General features: G+C 46.3%; 5 protein-coding genes across 5 annotated transcripts; 4 read left to right on the top strand and 1 right to left on the bottom strand.

Annotated features, from left to right (window-relative positions):
- Positions 1–216: 216 nt before the first annotated feature.
- On the top strand, positions 217–799 carry GLAREA_13031 (uncharacterized protein; the record flags this gene model as incomplete). The annotated part of the gene is made up of 2 exons (XM_008084510.1): positions 217–368; positions 427–799. 2 exons carry the CDS (start codon positions 217–219, stop codon positions 797–799), a joined length of 525 nt encoding a protein of 174 aa, XP_008082701.1.
- Positions 800–2243: 1444 nt separating this feature from the next.
- GLAREA_13030 (uncharacterized protein) lies at positions 2244–3091 on the bottom strand (the record flags this gene model as incomplete). The annotated part of the gene is made up of 3 exons (XM_008084509.1): positions 2244–2926; positions 2977–2995; positions 3050–3091. 3 exons carry the CDS (start codon positions 3089–3091, stop codon positions 2244–2246), a joined length of 744 nt encoding a protein of 247 aa, XP_008082700.1.
- Positions 3092–6958: 3867 nt separating this feature from the next.
- GLAREA_13029 (Thiolase-like protein) lies at positions 6959–14513 on the top strand (the record flags this gene model as incomplete). The annotated part of the gene is made up of 8 exons (XM_008084508.1): positions 6959–7830; positions 7879–8144; positions 8197–8503; positions 8550–9067; positions 9125–9264; positions 9315–12863; positions 12911–14152; positions 14229–14513. The coding sequence occupies 8 exons, from the start codon at positions 6959–6961 to the stop codon at positions 14511–14513; spliced, it is 7179 nt and encodes a 2392-aa protein (XP_008082699.1).
- A 748-nt stretch (positions 14514–15261) lies between these two features.
- On the top strand, positions 15262–17013 carry GLAREA_13028 (uncharacterized protein; the record flags this gene model as incomplete). Its single annotated transcript, XM_008084507.1, has 1 exon — positions 15262–17013. The coding sequence occupies one exon, from the start codon at positions 15262–15264 to the stop codon at positions 17011–17013; it is 1752 nt and encodes a 583-aa protein (XP_008082698.1).
- Positions 17014–18171: 1158 nt separating this feature from the next.
- On the top strand, positions 18172–19047 carry GLAREA_13027 (uncharacterized protein; the record flags this gene model as incomplete). Its single annotated transcript, XM_008084506.1, has 1 exon — positions 18172–19047. The coding sequence occupies one exon, from the start codon at positions 18172–18174 to the stop codon at positions 19045–19047; it is 876 nt and encodes a 291-aa protein (XP_008082697.1).
- Between the last annotated feature and the right edge of the window lie 966 nt (positions 19048–20013).

The raw sequence follows: 20013 nt of genomic DNA, 5'->3' as shown, positions 1-20013 counted from the left end.
CTGATAAATAAACCTTGTGGCTTTATGTCAAGTATTCATATAAAGAGCTTGATTTTCCACTTGTTTATTAAATAACTGTTCCGTCCTCAATTGAAAAGATTGACATCCAACAAGAACCTTCACATCCAGATCTCTTTCAGCTCAAGTATTGTGTTCAGCTCATCGTCAATTTACCATCCGTCCCTCTCAAACTCGAGTCGATTCCAACATACCAAGATGACTTCACTGTACGATCAGTCGGTTCCAATGATGATTAAATATCTGAACAATGCATCGAAAATCCTCGACAAGACCGTAACATTCGCCAAAGACAACGACAAGAATCTCGACGAGATTTTGACCTTCCGGCTGAGAGATGACATGAGACCGTAAGCACATGATACTACCCCAATCAAATCAACATTTATAAAAACTAACGATCATCAGTCTCCCATATCAAATCCAATCCATGTCCGACACCGCAAAAGCCTTCGCCTCCCGCGTCCTCGGCCACCCAGAAACCCACTACGAAGACAACGAGACCACCATCCCGGAACTCCAAGAACGCATCACCAAAACCATCAAGCTCCTCGAAAGCGTCGACCAAACAGCATTCGACGCCGAAAAGGTCTTGAAAAACGAGATCATCATGAAAACAAAAGCGGGCAATTTCAGATTCGAGAACGGACAGACTTATCTGACTGAATTTGCGATTCCGAATTTTCATTTTCATTTCACGACTGCTTATTGTATTTTGAGACATTTGGGGGTGCCGCTGGGGGCTTTTGATTATTTGGATGATGTTTTTCAGAAGGTTTAGATGGCTTCTTGGGAGGGTGTTGGAAGACATTTACTCTTGGCATTCAAGACGGTAGCCAGGAACTGTGGATTTATTTTTCATTCAGCCAAAACAAATGGAGGACCAAACGAATATTTGATCAACTCAATATTAGATATTTGCAGAGATCTCGTATGTTGCTCTAATTCCTGCTGAAGAATGATGCTTTCGCAAAGTGGTACCGAATTTCAAGTATTAATATATGCTTTGGATTAAATCTAGGTAAGGACCAGCGTGATATAAAAGCAGATAAAACTAACGTAACTATGAAATTTTATTTCCTTCAATTATGTTTTCAACACGCTATAATCACACCGAAAGCCGAAAGTATCGCTCTTTGAATGAGTAAAGGAAACTGCACATAGAATTCCGCTCCAGTGTCTCGACAAGAAGATTTATTATTGTTCTTTTCAGCAATGGACTAGCCTTTCCTGACCTACATCTTTTCAAAGAATCTCAATTTGAAACACACAAGAGCTTTATCTTGGCATCCAAAAGTGGTGAGCTGATACCCGAGGTGATGATGTCGATATATTACAAGTCTGGATATTATGACTCAAACATTGCTTCTCAAGTCTGTTTGATACCTTCAAATGCCATCCTGAGTTATAATGGTTGATTGTCTGTGAAAGACCTGGCAGGCGAAACATCATGAAAACCTTGTCATACTAGTGAACTACAGTAAGTCTTTAACTGTCAGACGTGATTCAAAATCTGTCGCTCAATTTCTCACGCTAACCAAAGAATGATTTTAGAGAGTCCACAACAATATCTCATACCGCAACCCAGATACTCATGCCAGACATAGATGTCAGAGTTGGAGCAAATGGCGGTGCATAGAATAACAACTGGCCAAGAACGGATAGTGACCTACGAGTCGGGTTATGTGAATGATTGTTTGATGAGAATAGAGTCAACACACATAGCTACATTCCCGTTGATACTACATCAATTGAAGTTCTCAAGATTGATAGATATAGAAGTCATGAGCCAGTGGAGATCAAGACTGAAATAGACTTTGGCCACCCAGATAAGACGGTACGCTGGTCATGACCAAGTTCAACCTATCCGGTTTCCCAATGTTGCGAATAAGAACCGGGTGGAGGGCGCGGAATAACAGAAAGATCTAGATGATCAGATTAGATGGCGGACTTCACATCTTTCCTACTTCACATGAGAGAATAGTAAGAGGGTTGGTTATGGCAAACTAACATATTCGACAATTTACCTAAGTCTCGAATGTTCCTGAGCCTTAGCAGAAATATTCTCTGAACAGTAACCAGTGTTTGATATCTCTTTTTTCAAACGCTGAAATACTATCCTCCAAGAATATGCGTAGCGTGGTATATTTTGTAGATTGCGCGTACACTTCTAATCTAGAAAACAACTCATCACTTGACCGAACTTCAAAATGTATCCCAGCACACTACTCCCCCTCATGTTCCAACAACCTAATAGCATCAGCAAGCTCCCTCAATGTATTCTTATCCCTCGGAATCGTATGCCCCTTCCCATGATCAAACAACACCGCGATATCCTGATCACAAACATTAAACAGCGCCATCGCACCCGCCAGATACGGATCATCGGACCCCACACAATGAAGCGTGGGAATATCAATACACTCCTCACTCGTATCCATCAGTATCAAATCGTTCTTCTCCGCGTCAATCGGCGGCCACCCCGCAAAGAACACCGCCCGTTTGATCTGTCTCGGTCGTCCCTCACTTGCAAACCTACGCGCCTCATCCATGATCAGAATTCCCGCAGCGACAGTCCCCTCGCTATACGCGCAAATACCGTCAAAAGGCCCGTGTTTGTCGATCGTGCGATACAGTGCGTCCAGGCAATTTGTGATATTCTTTCGGATGCTGCTGTCTCCAGTGGGCATCAGCTCTCGTAGAACGTCCTCCGCATTTTCGCCTTCCGGAAAATCGCGCACGCGTTCAAGAACGTCATTTTGCTGTATCCCGTCGTATTCGAAGAATTTGAAGAAGGGGCCGCCGCCGAAGTAGTCTTCGAATCCGGCGGGTGCCGTGGTTTTGATTTGGCCTTCGGTGAAGAAGAATCTTGTGGTGTTGTCTGATTCGAGTTCGCTGCATATGGGAGCTAGGTTACGATTTAGCTTGTTTGATTAATTTGTGTCTTTTTCTTCGTACCAAGTTGGACTCTGAAATTCTGTGACACTAATTAATGATTATTGACTGTGAGATTCATAGTTGACAGACATACCTTTGCACTGCCATATGCTCCGGGAAGACACAGGAACCTCATTTTCCAAAATGAGGTGGAGTTTTGGCCTTCCCTCGCAAGTTCGAAACACCTGGAATATGTCTTACCTTGCAGACGCTTCTTGAAGTTCTGGGATCTATCTGTCGTTGATTGAGGTGGTATTCCGCACAACCCTTATCTAAATCTACTGCCGAAGTTGAGAACTCGGTAGTATGATTGGATATGATATCTCAAGGACTCACAAATGCCATTCGAGTTTCCTAATATTTCACCAATCCCCAGGAATATGCCAAGAATGTTGTTCTTGAAGCTTGATTCCTCCACGGAGCAGTATCGAGTTACGGATGGTTGAGCCGTGTCACTTTGCGGTTAAACAGAGAAACAACAAAACTCAGCTCATATGTCTCGGTACCACAAATATTTGTTAGCCCCTCATCCATGCTCTGCGTTGACCAATCTGGCAGACATGTTCCCATTGATTGACCGGACTCGGTATGTGTCGGCTACAACGTTCGATGATAAGCGATCATTCAACCTCCAAAGGTGATTGAAAATGACCCTAGAAATACTGACCTTGCCTGCCGTTCACAGCAGTGCGAACGAATTAGTTTTGAGTTAGTGATTTGTGCCATTGGTGGTAGTCACACACTTCTTGGTTCCTAACTCCTAAATGGTAAGAATCGTCGCACGTGCAAGAACGGCGCTTCGCTTGCAGAATACCTCTTCCCACTTCCAGAGATATGTACAGTGGGGTGCAAAGAGTTTGCACCCATGTCAGGTATTGCCAAGCTGTCTTAACCTAATTAGGGCTTGTTGTTACTGCCGCTTTTATATATAAACAATAGATTATTTTGAAGCTATTCCTAGTATTTTGTATACCAACCATCATTATCAATTACAGCCTTTACCCGGTTCTCCATTGTCATTGCCAGCCTATATAGAATACCTATATCAATAGCGTGCCAGGCCTCCTGTGCTGCCTCTACAAGTAGATTAAGAGTAGCCTCGGTATCAGGGGCTGTTTCAAGCTCAGGATAGAGTCTATATATCTCTGCCTTAACTAATGCCCAAAGGTTCTCAATTAGATTAAGGTCTAGGGAGTAAGGAGGCCATTTTATTACTTTAATATCCATTTGCCTTAGAAGGTCTATAACAATATGGCCACGGTAAGGACCTGCCCCATCGTGTATAAACTCTCCTCCTTTAACTAGTATATCTGGCAAAAACGCTCGATATACCTCTCTTATAACCTACGAGGTTACCCCCCCTCGAGGAGCCTCTAGGTCTCCATCTAAAGGTACTAATCCTGTACGACGATTTGAGCCAAAGGCTGCCCAAAGCATCTTCCTTACCCCCTTTCCAGAGGCACGAATAGGCTGTACATCCTTAATTAAGATCTGGTCGCAAGGCCGAGTAAATGTCCACACCGGTTTAACCCCTTTACCCCTTTCAATCGTACACTCGTCTGACCACGAGACCTTATGCCAATCTATAAGGGTATAGGTTTAGTGCTCAATAGCCCAGGCTAGTCGAGCATCAGCGTGAGCTTGTGTGATTTTGGGACGGTTTCGTTGCCTCTATTTCCTCTTATTCATCTCTCGGCAAAGGTATTGGAGTGACCTCTTTTTACAGGCGTCGTCGACTTCGTGAAGAAGGTCTCGCATCTTAATATGGGGGTTGATATGATTTGTAACATCGTAGACATAATCTCTTTGCTCTTCTGTTAAAGCTCGAGGTCCGCCGCATCGTGGTTTCGAGTAGTTATTGACTCGTGAGGCTTCACGACGAATAGTAGATTTAATTGTACTAATTGGCCACTCGGGGTGTATCTTGTGTATTCGAGTAGGGGTATATCGAAGGGCTAAAAGCTCGCAGATACGGTCACGCTGGCCAGGAGTTAACTCTTTTCGAGCCATTGTAAAGCTAAGAAAAGTATGTAAGAGAGAAGAATTACTTTAGAAAAGCGGCAGCGATAACAAGTCCTAATTAGGTTAAACAGCTTGGCAATACCTGACATGGGTGCAAACTCTTTGCACCCCACTGTATGCAGCGACTTACAACAAGGATAAAACTGATAAGATTCCGACGTCGATAAGCTTCCCTAGTTTGACCAAGGATGATGATTACCGAAGTTAATGGCGCCGGCATATGTTGTGGTCAGGGGTCGGATCGACACTTGGCCTGGCGCTGAGCAAATCAAATGTGCAACGTGGAATATTTTGCAAATAAGTCGCAAGGAACAATACCGGTTTGACACGGGGATGACAAGAAATCTATTCCTGCGATCCGAGGAGGTTACATGGCGCAATAGACAACCTGTTTGTGTTGCATTGTGCCTCTGAAGCAGATTTCGCATCCGATATAAATGGATACTGGTCGCGAGGGTGACACCGAAGCTGCATGTGTGCTACACAAGAGGCTAACTGACATCTTGTGCTCATCTCGCAGCCATTCGAATATTTGACTCGTAAAGAACACTAGAGAATACCATTGCCCAACGGGTAGTACAAGGCTGGATTGGCTTTGTACCTATCATCAATAGCTCGACGTGAACCGTCTGTCGGAAGCACAGCACGAGAATAGCGCTGTAGATCTGAAGATCCGCGGAGGTTTTCTCCTCAATGCAATCTGAAGTATGTAAATCGGTCTGGGGAGAATGGCAACGAACATCAGCAAGGATTGACGGAATGGAAAAGCCCATGGCTTTTTAACAGTTGAAAAGGGGAAGCGAGATCAACAAATTCCTGAGAAGATTGTCGAGGCAAAAGCGATGTTGCAGCCTAAGGCAGAACATATGTGGATCCAGTTGGCTTCTGCTTTGGGTACTCCAACTCGCTTCTCGCGTCAACCTGGAATTATTAGATTCTGTGATCGTTTCAACGCAAACTGTCATTTGAGCGCATCAGCCAATGCTTATTATCCTATCCGATCCCTTGCAGTCATTCCTTGCAAAATCCAGACCTCGCGCCAGCTTTACGAACCTTGCCACCTCGAGACCAAGATCTTGATGTCCATTTTGAACCACCGTACCCAGTCAGACTGCGAAGCAGCTCTTCACAACCAAACCAAATTGCTTGCATTATGATCTCAAATTGATACTGGTGAGTGGACCAGGAGACTATGCATGGGGGTAAACCATGAGGAAGTCTATAGCGGAAAAGAGGTAGTATAGCGTCTCGAGAAGCGCAATACTCCTGCGCTAAGCATTGCTTAAGCAATCAATATGTGGGCTGATCCTCACGACTGGATCCAAGATTAGCAAGGTTCTACGTGCGTTTAATAACCGACGCTAGATCTTCCTCTTCGGGTGCGGGACCTTCCCCTCGCGATAGAGCTATTCTGTTAGAGACTAGGAAACTGCCCTAGGAGGCTGATCGTGGGACCCTCCGATTGCGTGGACCCCTACAATAACATAGTATCAAAATCCTGGCACGGTTTTGCTGCTTTCCAAAGAAGTGCAATGCCTCCCCTGCTGTTGCAAACAGCAGATAAGCTGAAGTCGCTGATGCAGTCTTCCACTAGAGATTTCTCGGCGTGTTATCGTCACCTTGGCGCTCTGACGACCAAAATCTCACTCGGAATCTGGTGTCTCTCATTATTGCAGGATCCGTCTTATCTGGAAGCTGGTCACTGTTACAGAAGGACCCTGCAAACTAGTCTAGACGGCTGCCATATCCAGTGACGGGCGCCGTTCAACGCCATCGATTCTTCCTTGTTTAAGTGCACCAACTCTCCAGGATGTGGTATCCCAATTATCAGCAATAAATCAGACGACATCCTCCGCACTCCTGTCGAGAGGTATGAATATTCCAGCATTTTCATAATTTTCTTCTGCTAAATGCTGGACAGGTGTGCGTTAAGAGAACCCAACAGGTATCAATCAGAGGAATTACAATTCAAAGATTAAGCATGGCTCCTTCCGCCGTCTCGGTTGGCCCTGCTGAGAATGGTCATGCAGGTGGGCAGACCATGCCTCCCGCTCTATTGAATGGGCATGGAAAAGGAGTGGCATCTGGAAATGATGCCAACACGAATGGAAATGGTTGTGGAATTACAGCCAACACCCGTCTTCAAAACCCCTTAGCTAATGGTTGCCCTTCAACTTCTCTCAACACAAACGGCAAAGATGTGCCCGTACCAATCGCTATCATTGGAATGGGCTGTCGTTTACCTGGGGATGTGAAAAGTCCTGATGAATTCTGGGAACTGTGCTCCCGAGCGAGGAGTGGCTGGTCTCCAATTCCGAAGGAGAGATTTAACCACGAAGCTTTTCACCACCCAAATCCAGATAAGCCGGGTTGTTATAATCCAAAAGGAGCACACTTCTTGACTGAAGATGTTGGTCTGTTCGATGCACCTTTCTTCAATCTCACAGAGAAAGAGGCCATCTCTTTGGACCCGCAACAACGTCTGCTACTTGAATGTACATATGAAGCTCTAGAAAACAGTGGGATACAAAAGAAGAGCATTGATGGAAAAAATGTTGGCGTATATGTGGGCGGGTCCTTTGCCGATTACGAACTGCGCAATTGTAGAGATACAGATACTGCGCCCATGTATCAAGCGACGGGATGTGCCCAGTCACTACTTGCTAATCGACTCTCGTATTATTTTGGGTTGACGGGACCATCTTTCACATGCGACACAGCATGCTCATCTAGTTTGACAGCATTGCACTTGGCTTTCCAAAGTCTCCAGAGCGGCGAGTCTAGCCAGGCAATAGTTGCAAGTTGCCACCTAAATCTACTACCTGACTATTTCATCATCATGTCCATGCAAGGGTAATGATATATGCCTCGAAGCTCACGATTCTTTGCTAACTTCTGTAGCCTATTCTCAGACGAAGGTAAATCGTACGCCTTTGATCACCGCGGAAGTGGTTTCGGTAGAGGTGAAGGAGCTGGCTGCGTTATCTTGAAACCTTTGGACGAAGCGATCAAGGCAGGAGACTCAATCCGAGCATTAATCCATGGAACCGGGATCAATCAAGATGGTAGAACGAAGGGAATTACGATGCCAAGTGGAGAGGCACAGGTCGCACTCATGAAAGCTACCTACCGAAAAGCCGGGCTGGACCCAACTGAGGTTGGTTATGGTGAGTAAGCTGTTTTCATGTATTGAATAATTCAATATTAACCTTTAAACAGTCGAAGCACACGGAACTGGGACCAAAATCGGCGACCCGATCGAAGCTACAGCAATACACGAGGTTTTTGGAGAGGGACGTTCGAAGAAGCAGCCACTTTTCGTAGGCTCGGTGAAATCAAATATCGGGCACCTTGAAGGGGCTTCCGGTATCGTTTCAGTCATCAAGACAGCTCTCCTGCTGGAAAAGGGGTTTATCCTACCAAATTGTGGATTCGAGAAACCTAATGCGAAAATTCCACTTGATGAGTGGGGAATGAAAGTACCTACTTCTCAACGTCCTTGGCCGCGAGGAAAGAAATATGCAAGGTAAAGATAACCAAAACGTCCAAGGAATTAACTGACGAACATCAAGTATCAATAACTTCGGATTTGGTGGTGGCAACGCACACGCGATCCTAGGTCGTCCACCTGCCTTGCCGAAGCCAAATATCGCAGGAGTTAATACTTCTCTGGCTACGGGCACAAAAGCACCCGCGAAACGTATTTTTGTACTGTCAGCGAACGATAGAGCGGCCCTAGCGAAGCAGATGAATGCGCTTACGGTTTATTTAGAGCAACGTCCGGAGGTCTTTCAGAATTCATTGTTACCAAATTTGGCGTATACCCTTGGACAGCGACGCTCTGTGCTTGCATACAAAATTGCCGTCCCTGCTAGATCATCTGCAGAATTGATCCCTGTGTTATCTAGAGGTAGTGCGACTCAGTTCCGTTCGCTGGCCGAGCCAAGGATAGGATATGTTTTTACAGGCCAAGGAGCACAGTGGCATGCTATGGGTCATGAACTGCTTGATGCTTATCCGGTCTTTGCGACTACGATGGAACGAATTGACCATCATCTGTCCAACTTGGGCGCTAGATTCTCCCTTCTTGGTACACTTGCTCTAAGAGTGCATTTTTACTGGCAAGCTCTTACTGACATGTGACCAGATGAACTGTCGAAAGATGCTCAGTCCTCAAGAGTATCCGATGCTGAAATTAGTCAGCCAGCTTGTACGGCTGTGCAGCTAGCTTTGACAGACTTGCTCGAATCATGGGGCATTAGACCTGCAGCTGTTGCCGGGCATTCGGTAAGATAAAACCTTCAGAAATATTGCTTTTCTACTGACGACTGCGACAGAGCGGCGAGACCGGTGCAGCTTATGCAGCCGGATCACTTTCACTTGAAGCTTGCATTGAGATTGCTTACTTCAGAGGACAATCGATTGTGGATCTCAAAAAGCAGTTTCCTGCTCTGAAAGGTGCCATGGTGGCGATTGGAGCTTCCGCAGAAGAAATACGACCTATGCTCAAGATGCTGAAAACTGGCCGAGTCGCAGTGGCATGTATTAACAGTCCCTCTAGTATTACAGCATCTGGTGACGAAGAAGCGATTACCGAATTACAGGAAATGGCCGAGAAGAAGCAAATGTTCAATCGAAAACTGCGGGTTGACACCGCATATCACTCCCATCATATGCAATTGGTGGCAGAGCAATATTACAATACCATTAAAGAAGTCGACCCTACAGGTGGGACAGAAGCGACATTTCATTCGTCACTACTTGGTCGCGAAGTCAACACCTCTGAATTGGGACCTGAATACTGGGTTAAGAATCTTACCTCCACCGTCAGATTTGCCGAATCAGTACAAAGCATGTGCCGGGCTGATGAAAACTCTACTCTCGGTGTTGATTTCATCCTAGAGATCGGTCCACATGCTGCCTTGGAAGGACCAGTGAAACAAATACTTAAATCCATCGGAGGAAATGCAACAAAGCTTCCCTATGGCGCTGTTCTGCAAAGAAACAAAAATGCGGTAGATACAACACTGGAGGCCGTGGCAACACTCTTCACGCATGGCGCACCGGTCGATCTCGGCGCTGTTAACTTCCCATTTCCGGGTGTCAAGGCTCCAGTACTGCTAACTAATCTGCCCAAATATTCTTGGAACCATTCGAAGAAATACTGGCATGAGTCCAGGATCGCTCAGAGCCATGTTGACCGGCCATTTCCCAGGAACGATATCGTGGGGACCCTTGCAAGCTATTCAAACGCGCTGGAACCTACATGGCGGAATATAATCAGAGCAGACGATCAGCCGTGGGTTAGACATCATAAGATGCAGTCCATGACTGTGTATCCAATGGCTGGTTATATTGCAATGGCAATCGAAGCAGCAAGCCAACGGGCAACAATGCGGAACTTCGCTTTCGAAAACTATGAAATACGAGAATTTACCGTCAGCCGTCCATTAGTCATTCATGAAGGCGCTGATGTGGAGGTCAACATCACCCTACGGGCTCATGCGGAGGGGACTCGCTCATCGTCAGACACATGGGATGAATTTCGCATTTTCTCGTGGGCGCAAGATCGGAGTTGGACAGAACATTGTCGTGGACTTGTTTCCGCGAAAAGAGCTACTGAAAGCAATCCGGTGAACGGCGCCCAGCAGCTTGCGCAAACCAAATCTGAGATTTTGAAGCGCATGTCATGTATCTCGATAGCTTCGACTACAGATGTAAAACCTTCAGATATGTACGAAACACTGACAGCTGCTGGTGCTGGATACGGAGAAACTTTCCAAGGCCTTGAAAACTGCCGAGCCAGCGACAATCACGCAGTTGCCGATCTCATCGTACCAAATACCGCGGCTGCGCTGCCACATGGATTCGAATCCGAGATCATAATCCATCCCGCATTCCTAGACCAGTTCATTCAGATCGTCTGGCCAATATTTGGCGCAGGACGTGGCGGTCTCGGTGTTCTTTACATGCCTTCGTTTGTACAAAATATCAAGATATCTCGAGGATTTGCTACAGAAGCTGGGGATCGTATGAGAGTGTATGGGACTGGGAAACCTACACCTGAGCACCCTGCTCCTACGAAGCTTGATCTTTTCGCAACATCAATGGGTGGCGAAGAGGCACTGATCACCATGGAAGGTTTGGTGATGACTCCTGTGTTTGACGGTTCGAATGATGCTGGGGCGATTGTGAATCGCGAACTCTGCTACAAGTTAGAATGGGAGCCTGTTCAATCTCCTGTGGTGGAGAGGGCACTTGAAAATGGCAAAACAGAGCATGCGAGCTCAGAAATGTCTACAGTTTATCCTGAAGTTGCGATCATTTGCGACGAGGAAACTCAACAAGATCTGTTATTCAGTGTTCGAGAGCCACTCTTCCAGCTCACGGGTAAGACTCCAACAATTGGATCACTTTCTACAGTGGCAACAGAAGGCAAGATATGCATCGTGCTATCAGAGCTCGAAAAGCCTATCTTGTCTAACATGAATTCGGAGAACTTTGGACGCGTGCAGAAAATGATAGCTTCTGCCGCTGGTATAATTTGGGCCGTCAAGGGCGCATACACTGCATCTCAAAATCCAAATGCCGAGATGGTGGTTGGCATGGCTCGCAGCATCCGATCGGAGACACTTCTCAAATTTGTAACCCTGGATTTTGGGACTTCGTTACAGCCTTCAAGCACTCTGGTTGCTGAGAAGATAGTCGAGGTGTTTGAGAAAACATTTTCCTCCGGTGCTTCGCTAATTGGACTCGATATGGAATACCAGGAACGAGATGGCGAGCTTTTCGTCCCTCGCATCGTCGACGATGCAGATATGAACAAATTTGTTCATCAAGAAACCCACACATCATCTGCTCCAGACATGCAATCATTTACTCAACCGGGAAGGGCACTAAAAATTGCTATCGAAACGCCTGGTGCTCTAGATACACTGTATTTCGTCGATGATCTCGCAGTTGGCTCACCACTTCCAGATTACGAAGTGGAGATTGAAGTCAAAGCTACGAGTATGAACTTTAAGGACATTATGATATCTATGGGGCAGCTATCGAGCAAGTATATCGGCGTGGAATGTTCTGGCATAATCAGTGCTGTTGGCAGTGAAGTCATGAATCTTGTCGTTGGAGATCGAGTTTGCGCTATGAGTGAGGGTGCATATTCTACATATACCAGGTGTCTCGGTACGAGTGTACACAAGATTGCTGATACCATGACTTTCGAGGATGCATCAACGATTCCAGTTATCTTTTGCACGGCATACTATTCTCTTTTTGACCTCGGTCGTCTTGTCAAAGATGAGACCGTCCTCATTCATGCAGCAGCAGGAGGAGTTGGTCAAGCCGCTATCATGTTCTGCAAAATGGCGGGCGCTGAGATCTTTGCCACAGTCGGTAGCGTTGGTAAGAAAAAGTTCTTGATGACCCAATACGGTATTCCAGAAGATCACATCTTCTACAGCCGAGACACGTCTTTCGCTAAATGCATTAAATGTGCAACAAAAGGGCAAGGCGTTGACCTCGTTCTCAACTCTCTCGCAGGTGATGCACTACGCGAAACCTGGGACAGTTTGGCACATTTCGGACGTTTCATCGAGATCGGAAAGCGCGATATTGTTGGTAATTCTCGTCTCGAGATGGCGAGATTTGAACATAATGCCATGTTTGCGAGTGTAGACTTGACAGTTGCTGCGGCGGAACGGCCGAAAATCATGAAGAGGCTTCTTTCGGATGTCTTTGATTTGATGGAGAAGGGACATGTGAAACCGATCTCGCCAATTACTGTTTTCCCTATTTCTGAAGTTGAGTCGGCTTTCCGGACGTTGCAAGGAGGTAAGACTATGGGTAAGATTGTTGTCGTTCCTGGGAAGGATGATCAAGTTCCGGTAAGTGTTTTCCAAATCAGGATAATAGTCGAGTCTAACACGGATAGGCAACTCCTTCAAAAATACCCAATGACTTACTTAAAGCGGACGCAACGTACGTTATAATTGGTGGTACTGGTGGCCTCGGTCGCAGCATGAGCAGATGGGCGATGCGGAAAGGAGCTCGAAATATCGTCCTTTTGTCACGCAGTGGTAAAGGTACAGGTAAGGTCGCAGAACTGGTGGATGAAGCTACCACTCTCGGTGCGACGATCACCGTTTTCCCTTGCGACGTCAGCGATAAAGCACAAGTCGACAAGCTTGTATCAGAGGATCTCTCTTCACATCCACCCATTCGCGGCGTCATCCATGGAGCGATGGTTCTCGACGATGTTCTGTTCGAAAAGATGACCTTCTCGCAATGGGACGAGGTAGTTAAACCTAAAGTCACAGGAGCTTGGAACTTCCACAATGCTCTACTCGAGATCCCTCTCGACTTCTTTATCGCCCTTTCGTCTGCCGCTGGTGCAGTCGGCAATCGTGGCCAAGCTGCTTACGCGGCTGCAAATACGTTCCTCAACTCATTCGTCCAATATCGGAATAACCTAGGTCTTCCAGCTTCTAGCATCGATCTCACCGCCGTAAGCGATATTGGCTATCTCGCTGAGAATGCCGCGAAGCAAGCACAAGTCGCTGAGAACCTCGGCAGTGAGACTATCGCGGAGAGTGAAGTTCTCGCTCTAATCGCAGCTGCTATCACAGGACGCATGGAAGCTAACTGCAACAACCACTGCATCACCGGACTAAAAATCGGTTCCCAAATAGACGATCTCTTCTGGGTCGACGACGCCAAATTCACCCACCTCAAAACCTCAGCCCTCCTAGCACAAGCCCAACAATCCTCCTCCTCACCCAAAACCATCTCTCTCTCCTCCTCCTTAAAATCCGCTCAATCCCACGACCAAGCCCTAGAAACCGTCGTCGAAGCACTCCTCACGAAAGTTTCAGCCGTGCTAATGGTTCCAAGAGAGGAGATGGATCCATCCAAGCCGATCGTGGTGTACGGAATTGATTCGCTTGTTGCGATTGAGATTCGCAATTGGATTACGAGGGAGCTGGAGGCGAGTTTGCAGGTGCTGGAGTTGTTGACTTCGAGTAGTGTGAGGGCGCTTGGGGAGAGGATTTTAGGGAAGAGTAAGTTGGTTGATGTTGCGAGGCTTGGGGTTGGCGGGGAGGTGGAGGGGGAGCAAGGGGATGGGTTGGTGAGAGCTGGTTCGATTGTTGTTGCTGAAGCGGTTGAAGAGGTCGTGGTAAGAAAATGCTCCCTGATTACTCGTTTTCCTCCAACATAAGATTTCTTATCAATACTAACATCCAACTCTCCAGCTCAACACACCAACATTAATTGACACCTCAAACAAGGGAGCAGTCACCTCAACTGTAAATCCGGCAACGGAGCCACAGGACCTCCAGGCTATTTCCAGACCTCCAGGCTATTTCCAGCCACGAAACCATTCTGGCCCAGACCGTGACGTTCAAAGGAAGCGACGTAAAGGTGTCGACAACATCCATCGGATCAAGCACCCCGGCTTCTGCTTCCAACACTTCTTCGCCAATCGAGGAAGTATTACCGGTCGTGTCATCTTAAACTGCGTGTTTGACATTGATTGAAACGTCATATAGTGTCTCTTTTTGCTATTTCGTCTGAGGTTGCTCCGCGTTACGTGTACTCTTTATCATCAATCTCAATTGCGTGTCTGAAATCGATTGAATGGACGTACTTTTCTTGCTTTTGTCGTAATTTTGGGCTATTGCCTGTTGGGAAGAGCGTTTTTCTTATGCCAATTGGACAACGTCATTTGTTTTTACGGAATATCATTCTGCGTGTTGTGATTTGGGCCTGGATGTTTGGTTTTAGGAGCTTGTTTATCTAGATTATTGTTTTTCTGGGATTGACTGCTCACTAGCTTTAAATCGTACTTGATTGGTTCCATTGCCCAAAATAATAGTTGTTTAACTCTTGCTAGTTATGTTCTGATTCCACTAGATCTGCACTATTCTCACTGTACAAAAGCCTCAATCTATATTATAGTTTTGGCCGCTTAGAGTAGAGCTAGAGCGGAGTAAACACTTCATTAGTTTATGTAAGTCCATATTTTGTACTTGGTACAAATCCGTTCTCGCTATATTTTACTCAGCCACTATTCTTTTGGTCTAATCATGTGTGTGGCGTAAGGTAGGATTCCGATTCGGTCTGATGTTGGTGCCTAAGGCTATGTTATCGCTGCTGATCTGATGTCTACCTATTTCAGCTCCATTCGTTAAGGCTCGGCTACTTTACGAGTTGATCAACTTATCCTCTCTCGCTACTGGCACGTAGGCCGTGCTTTCTCTTCTATTCTTCGAAAACTTTGTGAAAATGAACAAGAAGGGCGAAGTTGATTTGGGAATGTTCGAATACGAGCCGCTCGAAGACAGTAATTCCTTCCGACTTCTCCTCCTTAGCCCAGGAACCGGGGACGCACCGCTCGACTGTACCTTAGTCGAAGACTCCCGCGGGGGTAACACCTTCTCCTACGAAGCCCTATCATATACATGGGGCAATTCGATTGCTTCGCACCATATCACTCTTAATGGTGATTTGTTTCTTATTACGCCAAATCTATACCTTGCTCTACGACATCTTCGTCGGGCGGACGTGGAAAGAATCTTGTGGATTGATGCAATATGTATAAATCAATCATCCCCGCTTGAAAAGACACAGCAAGTCTCTATTATGCGGAATATATACCAAACTGCCGTAAGGGTGGTGGTTTGGCTTGGAGAGGATTGTACTGAGGCTTGCCATACTATTTCCTGGGTTTCTAGCCACCAGGAAGGTGGTGAGAAGGACAGGAAACACCTAGTGAAGACTGCCAGAACTATCATGGACGGTTGTCCAGAGCCTTTAGTCGACTTTGATAGTGATGGAATGAACAGCAGAGAAGACATAGCCCAAAGTCGTCGAGTCCAACTACTTAAAGGCTTTAATGATCTTCTCAGTCGAACATGGTGGTCGCGGGTCTGGACGCTTCAAGAAGTGGTCCTTAACCCCGACGTCACAATCATGTGCGGTTATTCCGAAGTTCCATGGAATACCTTTATGGCCTTTGTGGAAGGAATCCAACGCAGCAAGCCCATCTTACAGGTATCACCAGATGAAAGTACTGGATATCAACAATCACTTCAAAGGAGTTTCTCTCGGCAGCAATTTGCTCGCAGTTCCTCGCAGAAAATGAGCGATCTGTTACTTCAACATCGTGGTCTTAAAGCATCAGATCCCAGGGACAACGTATACGCCTTACTCGGTCTTGCGTCAGACATGTCAAAAAGCAAGTTCTTGCCCGACTACTCGAAGTCGATTAGCGAGGTTTACAAGAGACTTACAAGAGAGATAGTAGTAAAACGCAAAAATCTTGCTATCATCTGTGCCAGCCAACCATCTGCAACCTCGCGGAGTGGCTTGCCATCCTGGGCGCCAGACTGGAGTTCCCCATGGATATACTTCTGCTTAGCTAGAGCACCACACAACGCTTTAAACACATCAACTCCCGATGTGAAATTCTCCAAAGATCTTTCTAGGCTGAAAGCAGGAGGAACATACCTGGCCACTATCGAGAGCGTGAGCACTACATATGACGCATCGGAGCCCACTTTGATCGAATGGCTCAAACGTGTTCGCAACTGGGACACTTTGATTGCGGAATGGCACAGCGACTCACAACCTTTCTCGTTCGATTGTTTCCGCCAGATCTACTCTCAACACGTGCTAGGCTCGGAGACTGCGTACCCAGTTGATCTATTTGCCCAGACACCGAAGCAGGCGAAGAAGAGCTCGAAGAAAGACGTCATGAAGTTTCGAACGCACATGAATATGATGTGTTTAAATCGGAAACTCGCTACAATGAGGCAATCGTGGCAGTATGAAACGCGAATAGAGGGACTGGTTCCTTGCAATGCCTTACCAGGGGATAGAATTGTTGTGCTTCACGGATGCAATGTGCCCGTTGTGCTGAGGAAAGGTGCAGCGGAGGATTGGAGTTTTGTAGGAGATGCCTACGTTGATGGATACATGTATGGGAGAGCTTTCGGTGCATTTTCGTCAGTTGAAGATGTGTTTTCAATTCGTTGAGTGATGAGGAGCGTCGGAGATTGGGCACTTTCCTTTCTCTGTAGGGGATTTCAACTAGCAGAGTTTGGGATTGAAGCGAATAAGAACCTGCCTTACATAGGTGTTGTCAGCATATAGCACGCACGTTCGTCAGGATTTTATTTTGGAGTTTGGAGGATGGATTATGTAGGGAATTAGGGATTTCTGGCGAGATCCGCTACGCATAGCAATAGTTTTATTTTTATAAGATACAATTGAATCTCTAAGCGACGTCGTATAATATGCCGCGCCCTGGCTGCTACAAATCGAATAAAAGCTGTTTATAATAAAAACCTGGATATCCACATTCAATCGTTCTAAAAGCTTGGAGAGTGAAAAGGCTTACTGGTGATGTAGTAAGTTAATATATTATAATATAGTGTAAAAGGAGGCTTTTCATGTCACGGCGCATGTCATATTCTTACATCGAAATAGGCTATAAGGTGTAGTCTACACCTTACAGTAACTAATAAGTCGCCGAATACGTCCTATCATGTACCTCTACTATAGTGCCTAGGAACTCGTTTTACTACACTTTATAAACTTAAGGAGGCGGCGGCGACGCGGTGACAATTGGCAAATTGATAGGTTAGAAGCATTCAAAGGAGGTAGATAATTTAATTGCAATAAAAATAAACCAAAAAGTTAATCTGTTAGTAGATTGTCGTAACATCTCAGTTTTTGTCTTCGTACGTCTCTCGGCACACAGGCATTGACCTTAAGAAGATAACTTCTATTAACGATGTCGTATATTCGAGGATTCTACTCACTTCGAAGTATGTAGTGCATTTCTAAACGGGACTAGTCTGCTTTAATTGTGGGACTTCGTGAAGTCATCCATAATCCAAATGCAACCACACCACAAGACCTTCTGCTTCTCCCAACAAGGAACATCTTCACACTCAGCGCTTGGCTTCCAATATAAGTGGGATTATAAGCTTTTTCACGTCTGATCATCAGGGTATTCAATGGCGATTACCTTCCTAGTGCCGAGCTCCCCAAGAACATTCGATGCAGGATGACGTTCAACCATTGGCGTTTCACGAATGACACGGCTATGCGGGTAAGGCTTTGACTACTTCTTAGAGCGTTATCGTGATTCGGTTCTATTATCTTTACATTGAAAAGTATATCCTCAATATGGCGGCTCAAGAATACTATCACCCGAACTCGCACGTTGAGCATCACAGGGTGCATTTCACACCGTCTCCTGCACCGGAGATGGAGTATGGATGGAGGGATGATAATAAACAGCAATCTGCCAACCCATACGGTCAGTCATACGATAATAATCAGCATCTGCAAGGATATCACCATCCTCAACCCCACGCACAACCTCCACAGTCGCAGTATCAACATCAATACCCGCCCCAACCCCCATATCCACAAGCACAGCAACAACCACCATACCAGCAACCTCAACACCCAGCTCCTCAATACCTCTACAACCAACAAAACCCCCAAACAACCCAACTCGTCCACCAACCTCAACCCCAACAACCCCAATCCATCCTCCGCCCCAGCCGCTCCTACTCCGAACCTCCCCCCGACGACCACCACCACCATCACCACCGACACTCCCGCTCCCCCTCAACATCATCCTCGCGCTCCCGCTCCCGCGAACGCGGATACTACGCCGAAAAAGCACGCGGGCAGCATCAGAAGAAAACAGGGTCGAAAGCGCGGAATGGCACATTCTGGGGCGCGGCAGGGGGTGCGGCGTTGGGTGATTTGATTGTGCCGGGGTTAGGCACGGTGGGGGGTGCGTTGTTGGGGGGTGGGCTGGGGAGACATGCGGGGAAGAAGAGGGAGGATGGGAAGGGTAAGGGGAGGAGTAGGAGTGAGAGGGGTGGCGGGAAGAGGGATAAGTATGATGATATTTGGGAGGAGGGACGGAGGAGGAGGGGGGAGGGTGGTGGGGAATCGAGGAGGGAGAGGGAGAGGAGTCGGAGGGGGAGGGGAGGGGATAAGTATGATGAGTTGTGGGAGGAGGGGAAGAGGAGGAGGGGTGAGTAGGTTTGTTAGTTGTGGTTATGAGGTATGAATTAGATGATTTTAATGGGTTATGGGTTTCCGATTTTCAGCGGTGTATGAATAGAGGAACCATAATAAGCAAAGCTTCGTGTTCCTGTCATCGGAAGTATTTCTCTTAGATTATTATCTCCCCAACCTCTCTTCTTCGTTACGAATCATCTTTTAATTCATCCTCTCCAAATTTCCCACTCCCATTTCCTTCCAAACCGCCAATACATCTTGCAATGTTCTAGCCCCCATTCATATATATCATACACATTCTTATCCTCGCGCTATGTCCTCTCAACACTCACAAACAGCATTTGCTCACAGCTCACAGCCCTCCCTGTAGTTATATCTGCCCGAAGTATTCCTCTATCGCTTAAATCCCATCCCGCAGTTTTACCCATCTTAACTATAATACGCCTAATCTAATCGCAGTCATAACAGTATTTTCTGTTTCAAGTTCCTACCGGTCGCCAAGAACTGCCATCCTACCAAAACTCAAGTGCCGAAGGCGGCCAAGCAACCTGAGGGTACACGAGACCATGAAGGTGGAAGGACGACTGGAACTTGACGATTGCTATTTAGAACGAAAGGGTTTATGAGATGAGGCTTTCCTTTTGGGTATGTGGGAGCTTCGTTTTTAAGTTCTTGCTAATTTTATTTCTGTAGGGGAGATGTTTAGTCGTTGGTTTTTTATGTATTGTAGAAGAGGTTCTTTTGGAGGGGATTTTATCTGCCGATTTCTGTTGCTTAGGTTGTGTCAATTGCGGGCTTGTGTGAGAGGGGTAGAATTGGCAGTTACTTGGCACTATCGATCGTCGAAGCGCGTAACGGCTGTCAGGAATGCTATCTCATTACCGTCAACAGGAGACGCATTTAAACATGAGAGTATAGGAATTTAACCAAATGAACAGTATATATACTACGTCATTAACGTAGGCTGAAATTGGATAAGAGGTTACT

Source organism: Glarea lozoyensis, assembly GCF_000409485.1.
Source record: "Glarea lozoyensis ATCC 20868 chromosome Unknown GLAREA20, whole genome shotgun sequence".
NCBI classification, from domain to species: domain Eukaryota; kingdom Fungi; phylum Ascomycota; class Leotiomycetes; order Helotiales; family Helotiaceae; genus Glarea; species Glarea lozoyensis.
Note: the sequence above shows the minus strand (reverse complement) of the source record. Positions and strands in the feature narration are given on the sequence as shown.